Genomic DNA, 19143 nt, shown 5'->3' with positions numbered 1-19143 from the left:
TTTCAATATTCAGTGGTCAAGAGATATAACACACATAACTTTTAAGATACTATTTTTTTTAGTTATTTGTACAAAATAATGAAAAGGTAACACCACAAAGTATATTATATGTTCAAAGTTTCACCGTTATATCTTTAAAAACACTTAAAAGTACTTTTATTTGTCACACAAAATCTTTGCACGCCTGTTTCTCAGCATTATGATTTTGTGGACTGGCTCTCTTGACATCTACGGCGACAATACATATATTGGTGAAAAAATGCCACACTGTCAGTGTTGTCACCTTTTTCTATGCTAATTATAGTACAAAGGTGTAAAAAATATAGTATTTCTGAAAAACTATAGTACGGGAACATTTTTCATATTCAAAATCATAGTATTTTACATTTTTTGCAGAATTAAAGTTATAACGTTGCACTATTATTTTTTTATAGTACGGTTGACAATACTACACTGCAGATACAGAGATTGGGGTTCACATTCCCTCTCATCTCGTTTCAATCATGACAGGGTGTCAGGGAATATTAAAATTCATAAACTTTGGTTTCAAAAGATTATTTATTATGTATGGATTATATGGAACATAAAATAAAAATTACCGTATCAAGGCAAATATATGACGATCATTAATTATTCAAGAATAAGAAAATGTGAGCAATACTGTTGCATTGCGACACTAATGGTGATTCTGACCACTGGTAACCTAATAATATCATTCTCTATACAATGATATATCATTATTTTATGAGAAATACACATCACCAAAATCCATTTGTGACTTTGATATACTAATTAAAAGAAAATGTCGCCTATATATGGATTGATACGAAATACACGGTTGTGTAGGTTTGGAATAAACAATAATTATTTAGTCAGGTAATAGATAACCTGTAAAAATTTAAGAACTCAAAACAACCAATCCTGTGAGGGGAAAAAAGTATATTAGACTAAAAATAATAAAAACATACATATTATCGTAATAATTAATACATATTAAGCTTTTAGAATCGTGTTGGGATAACCTACATCCAGCAGTGGATTGATCCAGGTTGGTGAAATAAATAAAAAAATGATATCACTAATTCTGATAAATATAACAATACATAGGACCGGGAAGAGTAAATTGATCCAGACCGGTTATGATAATGATTGAAATACCACGTATATTATACCACCAATTTATTGTTGAATTGCTTTTAAATATTTTTGGGTTATATTATGAGCTAGTTAAATTTAGATAAGTTTCATTGGTTCAAAAAAAATAAATTAAAAAGGACAAATGGAAATAAAGCACACAATCGCTCGCCAAAATGGAAAAAGCCGTAGGATAATAATAGTATTAGATTAAATGCCAGGAGGTATTAACATGGTGGTACCCGGAGGGCACCGAATTTATATGAAAAAATTAAATTTTATAAACATATCTTTTTTGGAAATGTATTAAGAGTATCATACGAACTTCTTTTTAGGTTAAATATTTCACAACGACTCCAGAGATGGCAGTGTGTGTGCAATATATTAAATAAATTAAAACAATCAACCTACTATAATGAGCATATACATGCCCATTTCCTATATCCGGACTTGTGTACTCGGAAATGTAGGGTGCGTAAATACGTTTGTGGCACACATCCGGTTAAATGGTTCATTTATAGATTGTTTATTTTTCAACTATGTATGTATGTATCAGTTTCAGAGATCGATTTTTAATCATTATTCGCTAGCATAGTATATTTTTAAAGAAAAGTCACAAAAAAAGTGTAAATCTTGTGCTATACCTACGTACAAATTATCCATTTCTAATCTTTATGTGCCAAGATTATCGACATTGGGGGAATGTTTAAGCAACCAGATTATGTAACAATGCATAATATTCGCAACAGGCAAAAACATATTAAGTAGGTACATACATATTTTGAAATTAGGTTTACAGAGACACATAATAGTCCCACAGTAACAAAAAAGACAACGCAATATTTAAGCAGAAATAACAAAAAAATACCATAATTACATATTAATAAGTGATAAGACTTTTTTTTGACAGAATTCCATGATAGCCATTACAATGATATCACTTACGCAAATACAACTTTTACCAACATGACAATATGAAATTGAATGCTTTACTATCTTTAAAGGTTTTGTACTATTTTATTACCTATGCAGACAGTTGAAACACAATAATCAATCAAATTACTGAAACGTAATGTTGCGTAAACCAAACTATAATAATTGACTTATCCACATTCATCTAAAACGATGATCGCTGATTATGAGTGAAACATTTATATAATTAATATTAAAGCAATGCGCGATGAACAAAATAAATCAACAAAGATATTACTAGGAATAAACTTTTTATCAATCCCACCTGAGCTATAATTATTCAACATCATTATCTTCATCTTGAAAAGAGAGCACCGGTTTTGCTTTTAGTGCTGTTTTACTTGTTTTCGTTCTACTGGCTCATCAGCATCAGACACAATCTTCATATGAGGTTTCAAAATAACGCGTTGATTCAGATCAGCAGGCTTCTCTATTTCTTCTGAAACAATAAAAAAAGTTTTATCAATTCACAAATTAAATTAACTTAAATAATGACTCCAACTGATGATGAGTGAGACTGAATTATTATTTTTATGGTTAAGTTTTGTATTTTTGTGTGTTCTGATGAAAAGCTTTTTACCCGGCAACAACTCGACTGAATATCAAAGCACTGTTATTACTATGTAAGATGGTGATACGATGTAAACTTTCACCCTCTACCAAATGCCTACATACTACCAGCCTAAATGCGACCCAACCATCAAACTCAGGCAAATATATCAACTAAAACGTTCATGTCAAAAATCGCAGCATAAATAATGGGATCGATATCATTCACCCTATATTTGGGTGGTTCAAAATAATTATGGATCAAGTGTCATCAAAACTTGAACTCAAAATTGCTGGCTGTTCGGCGTCCGAGGCAAGAAGAGCTTGCGCTTGGCGGGCAGCCGACGCGGTTTTTCTGGTTAAAGATGCTTGCGGCTTGGCGGGCTGCCGACGTGGTTTTTTTTGGCTGGACATGCTGGCTGTTTGACGTCCGAGGCGAGAATCTTGCGCTTGGCGGGCTGCTGACGTGGCTTTTTTTCGGTTGGAGATGCTGACTGTTCGACGTCCGAGGCGAGAAGAAGTCTTCCGCGCGCATCAAAAGTCTGGGATCTGCGGCGTCATGGCGCTGTTGTTCTATCGGTCGCGAACCTGTTTTTCCGACAGATTTCTTTGTCACATGGCGGCGCTGTTTCGAGCAGCCGTTTTCGGTAGTTTGTCAGTCTGTTTGAATTTTGGCGGGGGCGCAGACGAAAAACTCGGAAATTTCAGTGAGGGTGCGAAGAGTGGACGTAGGCTGTGGTGTTTTTGGGAAAGTTGATAGTTCAGTCCGCCCTTTGAGGTGGTCTCCTGTGGGAGACCTTCATCTGGTATCAGTATGCTGTATTTAATTCCCAGCTTTCCGTTGCTGTCAACTTTATTGTCGACATCATGAAACAAATTTATTTTTTCGGCGATCGTAAGAGCCTTATATGTTTTTTTAACTACATCAGCCATTGTTACAAATATAAAATAATAAAGTCTGTCTTGAGTTAATAACACTAAATTAATGTCGTAAATAAACAAAATATGAGAAAAACACAGTCACAAAAACACCAGTCTGAAACACTATCGATAAACAAATGTCGTAAATGAGCAACATACAAGAAAAACACAAGTCAAAAAAACGCCAGTCCGAAACACTATCGATAAATAAATGTCGTAAATAAGCAAAATACGAGTAAACCGCCAGTCCGAAACACTATCGATAAACACAGGTACAGGTATACAATATAAAAAAATGTCTAGCCACATATAAAAACAACGAGACAAACTACTAATATAAATACACGGGTATTACGAATACACGGATATTACGAATACACGCGTTTATTTGTTTTCTATTGCATCGATAATTTTGTATGATAATATGTACTGCACGCGGAGCGCAGCCGTGGGTTGATAACGAATGAAACCTACTCAGCTGTGCAGTGTGCGTGCCTGTCCCTGCCCGACGCCGATGCATCATCGTTATAACGGTAGATGATAATAATAATAACTAACCACTGACTCGCCCACAGCTGGCGGGAATATGTATGCATTTCAAAATATTTTGAGTAAACAAAAATAAACTTCGATTCATACGAATAATAATTGCTTGTGCGGACCAAAATTCATTTCGAATTACGAAATAACGAATACTTTGATTTATAACGAACTTTTTGTAAGAGAAAACAATTTTGGGTGGTAAAAATCGGGAAAATATTCATTTTAGAGCGAATTTCAATTTTACGGCGTTCGAAATACCAAGGTTTTACTGTATTTAGAATATTTTTCAGTATGATTTTATAAAGATAAAAAGTTTTTTAGTCAAGCATGCCACTGTTCAAAGAAAATATTAATTGGTCTTCATATTAGTGTTACTCAAGTGGATTGCTTTGAAAAATGATAGTTTTCATAACATGGTGAGATTTGGTGCTCATGCCCATGAATGCAATTAGGGGACCAATAAATTTCTTTATCATTCATTACCCTTAACATTTTGGAGCATTTTACAAGGTCCCACATTCACAAAACCCGCTTGAATGTTTTCAATGTGTAGGTACTGTGAAAAAATTTATAATTTACGACTTGTTATAACATAACTTATTTATAACAAATACAGTTCAAGTTGAATTTCAAGTAGCGGTGCCATTGACAATAAACACAATAGCCATACTGCTTGCACATGGGAAAAAATTGCATCTGCACACATTGATTACTGTCAAGCGTTGTAATTCTGATAACTGGAGATGATGAAATAAAAATAAAGACCTTGTTTGTGTCGGACGTAGCGCCAAAGAAGAGCTGCTGGAACCGATTGCTCCCTCGGTACAGCCACTCCTCTCGAACCACCCGCTCGTCCAACTCTTCGCTGAACTGCAACAGTGCCAATGAACTGTCCACGGCCAACACTCTTGACGGCCACCATTTGCCTGAAATGGAAAACTAGCTTTTTCACACAAAGATACAGTTCACCATTCGCATGGGCAAAAATCATAATGAGATTTTGCTATGGACGTGACAAATGCAGAAGTTCTATAATTATGTTGAATACAGTGAATATATAATATGTGACATGCAGTACGCCACAATTGAGGATATAGGGGCTGATGTGAAAGCGACAGGGGTTCTAGGAAAAACTGTGTGGTGTCCATATGTGCCAACTAAGGGACGGACATAGTCAAACAAGAAGAGAAAATAGAACTAAATCCAAATTACATTAATTCGGGTTCTTCGTATTGGTGCCACAAATAAATTCATTGAATTACTAACCTTTCCATTCAACTTTAATAACATCATCGGCTTGCACTTCAACCATGACTCTGTCGCGGAAAGTGGACAAATAATTCTTGATGAAGTCCCTCGAGTCGGCGCAGACGTCCTCAAATACATGTTGCGACATTTCATACACTCGTATTGCGTCCGTGTGCTTCACATACTGTGCGTGGCCATCATCACAAAATACCAGGTATCTGTAAACAAAATCAGATTGCTACTAATCTACAGTTTTCAGTTTGATAATTGGAAATCAGCGGATTTATGCCAGGAGGACAATTCACGAATGAAGCACTGCAAAACACGTCACCGAACCGCTTTAACTGAAGTACGTAAAATTTTATAGTATGTGTATAGAGCTTCGAACGAAATGGCTAAGTGCGAGTGAGAAAGCATTCAGCATGCTTATACCTCATGTCCATGCGTTAGAGTAAGATAGAAAGTAAACATATCATGACGGAACTCTTCTGAATTTCATGGAAATTAAATAACATTTTTATCCATTTTGGTAATGACTTCATATTTAATCAGTACTTACCGTTAACGTTGCATTATTAATCCATTCATTGTTGAAGTACGTAGCCAATTAATCTTTAAACAAGCTAGTTACGTCTCCAATATAACAATATTACAACACAGCATTTCTGTTGTATTTTGCAAACAAACATGTGTGTTTCTGTATTACAAAATCATAATAAATATTTAAATGAGAATTTAAACACAAAATAATACTTTCAGCGGTAATAGTTATGTGAAAGATAGAAAAAATAGAATAACAGCCTCTTCTATACTACGTACGAATTTCTGACGTTTAATAAATGTCAAATGGAGAGTTGCTAGCGCCTCTACCGCCAAAACGTGAATACTTCAATTGCATACCGGTTGACTTTTAATATACTTCGTTGCAGTAGGCTTGCGCTTACGTTGCGCAACCGGTCATAGTGCTTCATTCGTGAATCGCCCTCCAGAGGGATGTATCTTCCATACAGAAATCATGCCCTCTTGCCCAAAAGAAATATGATTTTTCAACGCCTGACGGCATTATGGTCGCACTGCCATCTATAGAATCATTTCAATTTATAATTGTCTTTTTAAATATGTGGGTAAATTTGTAGGATATTAAGAATACATTAAGGGGGAGAGGCATGCCAGCAGAGGCACCTAGTGAACAAATACGAAGCTTGCAATTTGAGACATTTTGAAGTAATATCTACTTCTTTTGGCGCGTTTGGGAAATCAGATTGTATTTTTGGCGTGTGACAAAGTTGCGCGCGCTGATGCAACACATAATTTATTTTTTCACACGAAAAAAAACGCACTCGATTAGATTCGAGCCACCGATTGTTTGGTTATCAGCCGAACGCACTACCTTTATGCCACGGTATGGTACTGCAATGGTGAAGATTATACAGTATAATATTTAACCTGAACATATTGGCGACCGCTGGCATCTCAGCGATGACTCCAGAGTAATAGGCATCCTTTTTCTTCTGCTGTGTCTGATCCTTGAAGAGAGCTATCACTCTGGTGCCTGCAAACAGTCCGCGTAGTTAATATGAAAACCACAGATATCAAAACCTATGTTTGAGAAATTAACTATGATCATAGAAGATGAGGCGTCTGACCGAGAACAGCTAGAGCAGCGTTGGATGAAGATGATCAAAACCAAATGCCACCTATTCCAACCCTCGCACTTAGCGGTGACTTTTCCAAATACATTCAGCAACATTCTAACTATGTTGCATGTGACAACAGATGCTTTTTCAACCGACAGTTAAATTACATGTGTTGTGAATGCCAATAAAATTAACATGTTGCAGTCAAGTCGAATTTGTAGGTGCGAGCCGCCGTAGAGTAGGTAGTGAGTTATGGTATCTTATTAAGATTACACGTAACATCATGTATTAAAAACCATCATAATGCTGCACTTCGAGAACAGATGCTTTCAGCCAATACTGATATGACTTATTCAGGATTAGAAAGAGTATCATGCAGCCTCTGTTGGAACTGGCTCACCCACATGTTTGGCCTACATTCTCTTTAAGCCAACTAGATTCTGTCATCGAAGAAATAAATAAAAAATGACACGATTTATGACAAATGCAACAATATTTTAATTACATTGTGAAATAGGACAGTTACCAATGGAGTATCTATATGTAGAGGGTTGCATGGTCGCCACCTGTCGGCCAGTCACTTCCTTCACGAAAAAGTTTTTGCCCGGAGTCATCGGTTCAAACTTCACATGCATCATAGAGAATGGTGCCTCTGTTCCATTCGAGAGCTGTAAACCAAGCAGATCCATTGTTTTACCATTATGCAAAGATAAACAAAATATTGCAAAATATTTCACCATGGATGTTAACTGCCAAAGACCAATAATAAATCAATTGAATTGACTCACGAGAGTCCCTTTAGGCCGTATCTTCACGATGGTGGCTGGCACCCAAGCACTGTAGATGGAATGGCGGGCTGCATACACGAAATCATCAACCTTCAAAGGAGGGGTCACCTTTTCTTCAGCGCTTTCCGGTGGTAATGCAGCCTGAGGATTAATCAATCACAACATAAAATCTGCAACAGATATTTGTCCATCTATCAAGATAAGTTCACAACTGGCAGTCGAACCAGACACTAGTGTTTCACAGCACGTTCCATAATAGATAACATTGGAAGAGTATTTTTCCAAATACACCGATAGTTTCAGATTTGACGGTGGCCACCAAAACAGGTGCTATTAAAAAGACGATGTGACAATAATTTCTATAATGAATCTTAGATGCAACAGATATTTAGACTTTTCTTCATTCTATGTATGGCTTATGAGTTTTCAGAATCAATATCTCAGTCGAATTCAAAGCATAGGTACATTGGTACAGGTGCAACTTTTTTTATGAGAAATTTCCAGTCCGAATTATGATAACGTGCAGGTGGTATAAGCACGGTGTTCCATTTCTCTCGCACAGTGGCCGATAGAATTTACTGCAGTACCATGTGGTATCCAAAATCAACGTTTGTGAATACGATGTAACATTGCAAGATTGCATGCATGGATTAAAAAAGTTCAGAAACTTGTGAATTTTGTCACGCAACAATTGGACTGTACGATAGCGGCGAACCTGCTAGAAAAAAACAAACTGCACCACGCAGTCATTTTGAGATTAACCAATTTTCACCACCTGTCAAATGGTACTCAACAATACAGAAATCAATATTATTTATCATATTATTATATTATCAAATAACTATTTCGCTAAAGCTGCTTTGCATGTCTGAAGAAATTAGTTAGATGGCGTAAGACAAGATAGGTATTAAATTTCACAAGGAGGAGTAAAATATACCTGATTCGGAGTGGCATCGGGGCAAGCATTTTCTTCCGAATTCTCGCTCTCGGGCGTCGTGAACTCCTCCTCGTTCTGTATGACATTTCTCATCGGTGAACGGACGCATTCCGCCAGTTTATCAGACTGAGATGAATCTTTTAATGCATCCGAGACTCGAGTTTGTTCGGATTGGGGACACGCACTTTTGCTAACCATGTCTTCTGACAGTGGATCGTTAACTGAGGATAGGGTATCGTCTGCAGGATTTTCTTCAGGGGCAGATGTTTTCTCTTCGTCGTCACTCACGATAATCGGTTCAGTGGCATCGTTTTGCACAGACAATTTCCGCTTCTTCGTAGAATCAGTCCCGATAACTTGAAACGGTAATCGGACTCGTCCCATCTTCTTCGCGTTCGGAGAGGCGGTCCCACTTTCAGCTGACATATCGACAACTTTAATTATTCACTCAAAAGAACTTTCTGACGGAATGAAGGATAACCTAACCTAATAATACAAAACAAAACAATGACATATAAATGCGCGGAGTTAGGTAAACAATCAATGCTGCCAGTATAGACATTATCGTTAATATATTTTTGTCAAAGAGATTGGAAGACTGATCTCTTTGATTTTTGTGAACAACTTTATCATCAGAATCTATTTACAACGTACCTATTGTAAATTTTGCATACAAAATTAAATACGAATTATTTATTACAACTTCATTACCTACGAATTTCAATTTATTTTTCATATCTAGTTTTGTGGCTTAATTTCACCCCACTTACGGTGTGAAGATAAAATCGAACGTACCTACAAATAAGTAGGTACCTAGATACTTATAATGTCAGTAGGTAGTGGTACCCAGGTCTACTAGACTACCACCTACATAGACTAGTCACCCTACTAGACTAAGGGCACGGAAAAGTGCCATTTTATTGCATTTGTCCCACCCATCATTGTAAGGCATGCCTTGATTGCTGATGATCGTCTCTTCATGGGATGGGAATCTTACCCAGTCCAAGACTTTCTGGGGGTTATAAAATGTTCTAATTGCCACTTGTACGGACATATGGCAAAACTGTGTTCCGCCAAGGTTCCAACGTGTGCTCACTGTACTGAGGTAGGTCACGATCGCGCAGACTGTCCTGGAAAAGAGATTGCTCCAAAATGTGTCGCCTGCCACCGCCATAAACGTCAAAATGATCATCCGACTCACAGTACTTCTTGCCCAGCTCGTCTGTATGCGGAGGAACGAGAACGGGCAATGACAGACTATGAATTAAAATGATTTGCTTTGCTCAACTAAATGTGGGCAAGGGAAAGGTCAGTACACTGGAGTTGGAGACCTTAATGCTCAAGAAGGGCCTGGATGTAGCGCTTGTGCAAGAGCCATATCGCTGGTGCTCTAAAATGGGGTTTGGTTCCGGCCGTGTCGTCAGTGCCTCCCCTTCATCCAAAGCCTGTATCTTTGTTGCTGACCCTCAGTTAGGGGTACTCCACCTCTCTCACCTTTCAAATGAATATATTGCGTGTGCTGAAATCACCGCCCCTGGAGGGAGTGCAGTTATAGCAATCTCAATGTATTTCAACTATATGAGTCCGACGGAAGAAATGGCCATGCTACTAGATGCAATACTCCGCGATATCAGCGACAGAGACGTCGTCATTGGTGCCGACGCTAACTCGCAATCTCCACTTTGGGCACCTGTTGACCATCCCACGGGTGGCGGCGAATATATCGAAAAACTGATAGCAGAGCGCGATCTCTCGATTATCAACAACGCTAACAGCCCGGCTACTTTCGTAACGAGGCGAGGGAGTTCTCATATTGACATTACGCTGGTGTCTGGCCGAACCCTCAGTCGAATCAGTGACTGGCGGGTGGAAGAAGACTCCTCCATTAGCGATCACAAATTGTTAACATTTACGCTTGCTATGTGCTCCACACCGGTTGGTGTATCTGTCGCATCCCCAGGACTTGCACGACGATTTCGATCGAAACATGGGGACTGGGAAAATTTCGAAAGTATCATCACTAGAAAACTAGATAGAGCTTCCAGAAAACCTCTTCCCAATGCTCATATTGCTGCTTCACGACTGTCTGACATCATTATTAATGCTGCAGAATCCTCTTTGGGTCGTTGCAATCCCAAACCTCCAGGCCTACCAGCCTGGTGGACGGAACACATCTCTGATCTCCGAGCACTCAACAGAAAAGCTAGGCGGCGACTTCAATCTGCGCACCGCTCCAGACTACCACTGCATACCATTGAATTGCTGGCTTCAGCACACAGATGTACCAGACGTAAATACAAGGACGCCATTCTCCAAGCAAAAAAGGATCACTGGCGCGACTTTGTCACTACTGAGGGTGGCTCGGACCCCTGGGGTCCACCGTATCGCGCGATTAAGATTGGACTTCGACCAACCAAGATCGTTAGTGGCATTGAGCGACCTCTAGGTCGTGGATTCACCACTACGCAGCTTGAAACAGCCACGCTATTACTTGATGCCCTCATACCACAGGATGATCCTTCCACGGATGATACGATTCTTCAGCAAGCCCGTTTTGTAGCAGCGCTCCCATACCAAGTCACCTCTTCGCCATTGCCATCCGAGCATGAAATTGGCGGCATTTTTCAAAGCCTTCTCGCTGGGAAAGCACCTGGCCATGATTGTATTGACAATTTGATGGCCAAGCATGTTTGGGCTGTTGCAGCGCCAGAAATAACGTCTCTTTTTTCCGAATGCTTTTCTAGTGGTATTTTTCCGGATTGCTGGAAAAAAGGAATACTTAGGATAATCCCTAAAGCCGGTAGCCGCCCTCCCTCTGACCCTAAGGCCTACCGCCCTCTGACACTCTTGCCTACATTCAGCAAGGTACTGGAGCGTCTTATGTGTACACAACTTGAGACTCACCTCGCAGAGACTGCACCACTCTCCCCGAACCAATATGGTTTCAGGCCGGGTAAATCCACTGAGGATGCGATTCGAAAAGTTATCAACTACACTGAAACAGCAACAAGTAAATACGTACTAGGCATTCTTTTAGACATAGCGGGTGCCTTCGACAGTGCTTCCTGGCCATTAATATTGTGTAAACTTCGATTAAAACGTGTACCGAGAGACATATATGCACTAATCCAAAATTATTTCAGTGACAGATCTATATTATATGATACTGGCAATACAATAATATATAGGAAATCCACGATGGGGTGTCCCCAGGGATCAGTTCTTGGACCCCTTCTATGGAATATCCTTTTTGATGACCTCCTGTCGATCACGCTTCCAAGCGACTGTAGTATTATTGCCTATGCGGATGACGCGCTTCTCCTTGTGAGTGCGAACAGCCGCAATGGTCTTGAACTAGCTGCTAACGAGGCTTTGGAAACCATTATGACCTGGGGTTTTACTAACAAACTCACTTTTGCTCCGCATAAAACAGAATCCATCCTCCTCAAGGGAGCAGCCAACCTCACTTCAAGGTCGCCCACCATCCGTATGGGTAGTACTTTAGTTAAAGTCAAAGATAAGGTTACATATCTAGGCATTTTATTGGATGACAAATTATCATTTATGCAACACGCCAAAACTTCGGTGGCTAAAGCCAAAGCAGCTTACCATCGGGTCTCCTGGCTTACTGGAAGTAATTGGGGACTTAAGTTCAGATCTCTTAAAATAGCTTATGATGCAATATTTATGAGTATCGCTAGATATGCCGCCAGCACGTGGTATCATAGATGTAAGTTATTGTCCATCCGGAAAACTCTTCTCAGCGGTCAACGCTCAGCATTACTTGCCCTCACTAAGGCTTATAAGACGACTTCTACCGACGCGTTGCCTGTCCTTGCTGGAGTGCTTCCGTTAGACCTGCACATTCAAGTCCGTGGTGCCACGACCGCCTTGCTTGGGGGTCTGGGGGCGGAGGTTGGCGGTATCTTTATATCGCCGCCTTTAGGTCTTGGATCCATGAGCCGGTGCGCTCGAAAAGTTATTGTACGCGACCTGGCGTATGACACGGCGCTGCGTGTGTGGCAGGGGCGATGGACCACTTCTTCCAAGGGCAGACAAACGCATTTGTTCTTTCCTAATATTAAGTGGCGCATGGAGATAACCAGATTGACTCCAGACCATTGGACTTCTCAGTTCTTAACCGGACACGGTGGTTTTGCCTCCAAGCTCTGTCAGCTTGGCCTAATAGAATCTCCGACTTGCTTATGTGGCGAATTGCAGGATGCCGATCACATCCTCTGGGAGTGTCCCTATATGTCGGTTGAAAGGGAAGAGCTTCTCAAGTCGGTCCGACCCTCAGTTGGACCGGTCGGCCATTGCGACTTGGTATCTACGAGGGAAAATTTCTTAGCTTTTAAAAAGTTTGCGGCATTATACGGCAAGCGAGAAGGTCTTTTCTCATCGAGAATTGACCGTAATACATTATATGGAATTAGGGATCACGCACACTCTAGTGCACGCCAACCAAGGTCTTGGGAAGTTGCTCCTGGGACACTTTCGGCACAAATTTGAACAGCGCCTATCGTTCGTTACGCCACGGTATACGCCTGCATAATGGGTGTGGAGACGTGGCGAGTGGTGGAGGGAAAAGCAAGTGATGAAAGCTTTAAGCCTATAACTCAATGGCTGCCTGATATGAAAGTCATTAATGAACATTATATTATAAAACTTCCCGGGGAAAATCGTCCATATTTTTAAAGTAAAAGCTACTATTTTATCGATGCAAAAGTGCGGGAGACTATGGAAATGGCCAGAGCAACCCGATGTATTTAGCTATGAATGGAAGGCGGTAGTATCCCACATAAATGACTCGACACAAGTAAGCAAAACTCGTAATGTTTATTCAGTTCCGGAATTGGACTTTATTTGGAATATCTAAGGATTTTATGTTAAGTTTTATTTTCGTAAGTACTGAGCCTATGTGTTACTATGTAGTATGTATGTACTTAGTTGCTAAGATAAATATATTTTTGTATTTTTACTTTGAAGTAACTAATTTTGCACCTTTTGTTACCCGAACAAAGCTCATGATTGGCTCTCAAACAAAATCCTCTCCTATGCAGCTTGTTACTGAACCGCCCATTGCTACCAAGTTGATTCAAGTAGCTATGGGCTAGAGTGGTCTGACAGGAAGCCCTGAGGCAACTCTGATGACAGATTTGCCATAAAGCCTTCTGATTAGATATGGTCAACTACTGAAAAATATAGTGGTCAACTACTGGAACTCCTGAATAGACATGATCAACTACTGAAAAATATAATGGTCAACTACTGGAACTTTCAATTTTTTGGATGGTCAACTACTGAAACAGCAACATGGTTTTGAAAAATTGACACATTTTTTTTGTAACAGACCCTTTCTTAATTTTTGTCTTGTCATATTAAGACATTTGATCCATTATGAGTAGACTTGCTTTGCCAACATTCGGTCTAATGCTAAACGTTAATCGTTATTTTTGTTGAATTCTTTTCTGAAGTGGTCAACTACTGGTACGTTTACCTTATACCGAAAGAAGTTGTACGGCGTCAATATTCTAGTTCAGCGATACTCAACCTGCGGCCCTTTAAGCTTTTATGTGCGGCCCGAAACACATTTATTATCAGGAATTTCGTATATCTTGAGATTCGTTTCGACTTTGAGGCACAGATAGTGACACCTGAAGAGGATTTTCATTATGGTCCACATCAGATCTGGTATAAGAGTGTTGCTATTGCACACGATTAATTTAAAAAACACGCATAATTTTTAAAATCTCAAAAATGTTTTGTAAAAAAGAGGGGTTTTCATGATTTTTTTCGTCACACCAGTAGTGATGCGGCCCGCGTTACTTTACAAATATATGTATTTGGCTCGAAGAAAAAAAAGGTTGAGTATCAATGTTCTAGTTGATTGTAGATACCTACTCTCTAAAAACAATAACATGATAACAAATTAAGGTGCAAATAAGTGCCACTTTTCCGATTAGAAATGAGATTGGACCTTCGGTCTTGAATCTCGTTGGTGTAAATTAATTTGGAAATAAAACAACATATTATATCTGAACAGGTAAACGAGTTTGGCGCAGAACCATCGATGACAACTAATTTGAGGAGGTAACATTTCTTTCCAGCACCCACACTAAAAGTTCATCGAGAGTTTTTAACGCAGTACTGACATAAAAATAATAATATCATTACATGGAAATAATATTATTATCCCCTTATACCTACCTACCTATTAGCAAGCCATAACAAGGTACATTCTGCAATAATATTTTGTTTTGTTACGCGAAAGAAGTATAACTTCTAACGCGCATACATAAGTACACACACCGTTTTTTTTTTTTTGGGTTATTCCTTCAATTAAGCTTACAAATCTTTGCCTTCACTGAGCCAACATACTTCATTATGCAGGATGAGATCACGTTCTTTATCTTCAGTATCTTCAGCAGCAAAACGGAGTTACACATTTTTTAGTTTCAACAATGACGTTTATTTATTGGAGTCGTTTGCTCAATTTATTGTTTTGAAATAATTGGTTTATAATAATGTTTATTGTTTGTCCCAAAGCCCTCTAGGCTGCGACACAACATAAAGATATAAAGTAAAAAGTTTAATTACTACTTTTGCATTTCGATTTATTTTTATGTTTGGTTAATTAAAAATGATGGCTGAGCGGATAACGCATTGGCTTATAATGTCCTAGATCCCAGGTTCGAATCCTGGGTCTTGCAAATACACATATAATTTTTTAATGTGTGTTAAAAGTCAGAGTATGGACCTAATAGGTTGAGCGAGTGACTTACACCAACTTCTCGTAAAAATAAAAAATCTCTTAACACAAACGTATATTCTGTGGACGCCCATATGATCTTATTAGGATCAGACATGGTCCAAAAAAAATGATAAAACCCATTGAAGTCCCTGCACAAATTAATTTTACACTGTCCACAGTGATACTCATGTGGTTTTCACAGGTAATGCCTTTGCTGTATAATTGTCACTGTGGTTGGGCCGATTGTAATCCCCAATCCCATCCTTAATCATTCTCGTCAACCAGGCATGACAATCACGGGTCATCCTACAACGGTGATGTAATGACAGGCAGTTATTCACCAACGACGTGTGAGTGCACTTCATATAGTGTGACGTTCGTCTAGAAAAAAACTCAATATAACACAAATCAGAACCTTGACTCAAGTCGTGTTACCGACACAGGGTAGCTGATCATCATTCAATACTAACATCATCATTATCATCATTGCAATTAACCCACGTGTCCAGTGAGAGTGAGACATTGACAAGACAATTTATCTACCAAGTGCGTGAGTGTATGACCCGTGCCAGTGCCAGTACGCGCCAGTCCTCAAATCATCAGAAAGGTCAGTGTCTGGCATTCTTGTTCATCACCCCCCTCCCCTATATCCGGAATTCCCAGCATCCTTCACCAAAAATTACAGTCCACAAATGCTCAACCACACAGTTTAGCATCAGTTCTGGGCTTCTTCGCTGTCCTAAGTGATTTGTAATAAAACAATAAATGATTGAGTCAAGATAGTTTTTAATCAAATATTTGGGTATGTATAAAACTTTTAATGCGTGGTAGAATCAAAGAATTAACAAGAAAATCGAGAATGCCATGTTTATAATTATATTCAGAATCACTATTTAAAAATTAGCTCATAAGCATTATGAGTAATGCGGTACAAATGAATACTTACGAGCAGACAGTATTGTGATATCTTACAATTTTTATTTAATGGCATCAATTTTCAATCTAACATCAATAGATTTGGTACACAGCCATATAACGAAAGTTTATTATAAATATATATATAATAATATTTCTGCAAAAAGTTGATAAGTCAATAATTTAGGTATTTACAGTTAACAATGGATTATGTGGCCATATTATATAAATGTGAGCCAGATAAAAATTCAAGGTTATCCGGTATATAGAACATGCACAAAGAGATTAGCATTATGCCTGATTTTAGAGGGCATGCCTAATTTCAAATTGCAATAATTACTCTACGACATGATTTCGAGACTTACCAACTTTTGGCAGTAACAACAATAAATATTTTCCCATATAATAATAAATGCAGTTTGCAACTACTGACATAAGTTTATTAAGGTAATGTCTTCTATTCTGGACGAGAGTTTCATCAAGTTAAACAATTACTGTTGAACCTTGAAAGTAATATATATTTTATAATAATTAAAGTAAATAAATACATTGAATAGTTTTTAATATACTCGTAATATATATCGTCAGTCTTATTAAATTTCTATTTCTATCACATTTTGTACGGCTACCCGAATACATATTTTACAGTCAGACGATTTCATAATAGTCCCATTTCACTATTACTTATTTAGAGCTACATAATATTATGATACTAATTAGAAATACCACAACAAAAGCTAGATAAATTTTTCTTTAATGAAAAATATCACAATTAATAAACAATTATCTCACCGGGGTTTAACTTTACCCATCTTTATATATTTTGAGATCAATTATATAATAATAAATATTATCACAGTCCTATATCAAGGAAGATATTTAAATAACAAAAAAATAATCTTAAAGATAACAAATGAAAAAACTAAATTGGCAGTGAACTGATGTGATATCATTAAAGCTTGGCATTTATCTTATTCGAGACATTTTTAAAGCACTATAATAATAACATAGAACCTATTGGAAGAAGCTCTCAAAAATTACAAAGGAATTAACAGTGGTCTATGGTAAAAGACTGTAATTTGACACAGATACAGACCTAAGCTCAACGATATATAGCATCGTGAACAAATAATGTAACAAACGTTACGAGATTGCCAAATGTTTCGGTTTTTGTCACAACAGTTAATACGTGACCAGATCATAGAAAGTTTAGATTTGGTATACTATAGACCAGCACTCCGCAACCGGTGTGTCGCGGTGCATTGCTCAAAAAAAATACAAATAATTTTGTATATTAACAATATTTACTTAAATAAACTATAAATTAGAAGGAATTAAGACAATGATCTCGACAAATGTACCAAAGGACCTACCAGACCACCATTCAAAACAAACAATTAATTTTGAATCCGTCTCAAAAACATTTAACTTTGCCGCAAAAGAAATTTCATCATTAAATATACAATCGATATCGTTAATTTTACCTCAAACACCAATTGAAAAACGCTATTTTAGAGTATCACACTGTTTTTAAACTAAGTGATAGGTAGGGGGGCCCACCAAAGATCCTGGCCTAGGGTCCCCCTTCAGGATGTGGGGTCGATGTTTTGGTGTATAAATTGTTTTACGTGTGGTGTGCCATGGAATTCTGGGAAGACCTTTGGTGTACCGTGGGTGAGAAAAGGTTGCGGAGCACTGCTATAGACAATAAAACAATTAATAAAACATAAAGCTGCAATATGCAAACGAACAATAATCGGTCGGATTTGCATATCACCCCAACTCGTTAACAATATACTTAAATAAACTTTGTTGAAAACAAAATCAATATACAACTAGACCAGTATTTCCCAACGTGGGAAGTACGCCCCACCGGGGGGCAATTTTAATGTTTTGGGTGGCAATATGCAAATCATTAATATTTATCACTAATTATGACACTGATAGACCTAATCATAATCACAACAGATGAGGAGGGCGGGAGTCAATTTTCATTATTCTTTCCAGAATCATCATCCTTCTTGTTGCAATCAACATCAATCATTTCGGTATCATCGTCATCGTCTTTGGGGTCACATTGACTTCTATAAATGATTTTGATAAATATCAATAAAACAGGTATTTATTTCTTACTTGTATTGTGTCAGCATAGATGATATGTGTACATCATATAACTTAGATATTCATCAATGAACACTCTGCTAATTGTTATTGAAATATAGTCTATTGTAAATTTAGATAATGATATTACGGCATATCTGAATATGTCTCTATTGCTATTGTAGAAAATAATCTACAAATCATCTGCTGGAAAAATCATCAAGATGTGCTGCTCCGTTGTAATTATTTATGTAACATAACTAATTAAGGGACAACATCGGCTCTACAATCTGGTATGGATCTTGGCTGCTTCACAAAGAGGTTTTGTAATAAGATTTTTTTACGAGAAATGGATATTAGGCACTCGCTCAACGTATTAGGTTCACGCTCTGGTTCCAAACACACTTTAATAAATAACATGCGAATTTTACCAGATTCGGGGTTCGAACCCGAGACCTTCAACTTGCAGAGAAGATACAAACAAAAATTATATACACCGGTAAACACTCAAGAGAATTACGCTGTACAGAACATTATTTACTTTATGTGGGGTGGAACTTTATGAGATAAGTGTCAAAACAACTTTTTTTAAGAATATTACAATTTAAAAGACAAGATAGGATGAAATCTTATGAATGTCCCTTT

At 37.9% G+C, this 19143-nt stretch overlaps 1 protein-coding gene across 1 annotated transcript; it reads right to left on the bottom strand.

The window, feature by feature from the left end:
- Positions 1–541: 541 nt before the first annotated feature.
- On the bottom strand, positions 542–9251 carry LOC147079445 (histone-lysine N-methyltransferase eggless-like). The gene is made up of 7 exons (XM_085941119.1): positions 8730–9251; positions 7793–7933; positions 7531–7672; positions 6814–6919; positions 5386–5585; positions 4885–5045; positions 542–2545 (listed from the first exon to the last, which is right to left on the bottom strand). The coding sequence occupies exons 1-7, from the start codon at positions 9153–9155 to the stop codon at positions 2537–2539; spliced, it is 1185 nt and encodes a 394-aa protein (XP_085797245.1). The 5' UTR covers positions 9156–9251; the 3' UTR covers positions 542–2536.
- Between the last annotated feature and the right edge of the window lie 9892 nt (positions 9252–19143).

This window comes from Rhyacophila brunnea, unplaced genomic scaffold (genome assembly GCF_057557595.1).
Source record: "Rhyacophila brunnea isolate RB1 unplaced genomic scaffold, BYU_Rbru_1.0 scaffold_1, whole genome shotgun sequence".
NCBI lineage: Eukaryota > Metazoa > Arthropoda > Insecta > Trichoptera > Rhyacophilidae > Rhyacophila > Rhyacophila brunnea.
The sequence above is the reverse complement of the archived record's forward strand: the minus strand, read 5'-3'. Positions and strand labels throughout refer to the sequence as shown.

Coding starts and splice junctions, on each gene's coding strand:
- LOC147079445 (XM_085941119.1), bottom strand. CDS start 9,155: ATGTCAGCTGAAAGTGGGACCGCCTCTCCGAACGCGAAGAAGATGGGA. Junction 7,934..8,729: donor CCGATGCCACTCCGAATCAG/GTATATTTTACT, acceptor ATTAATCCTCAG/GCTGCATTACCACCGGAAAG. Junction 5,586..6,813: donor GCGGTCGCCAATATGTTCAG/GTTAAATATTAT, acceptor TTTTGTTTACAG/ATACCTGGTATTTTGTGATG.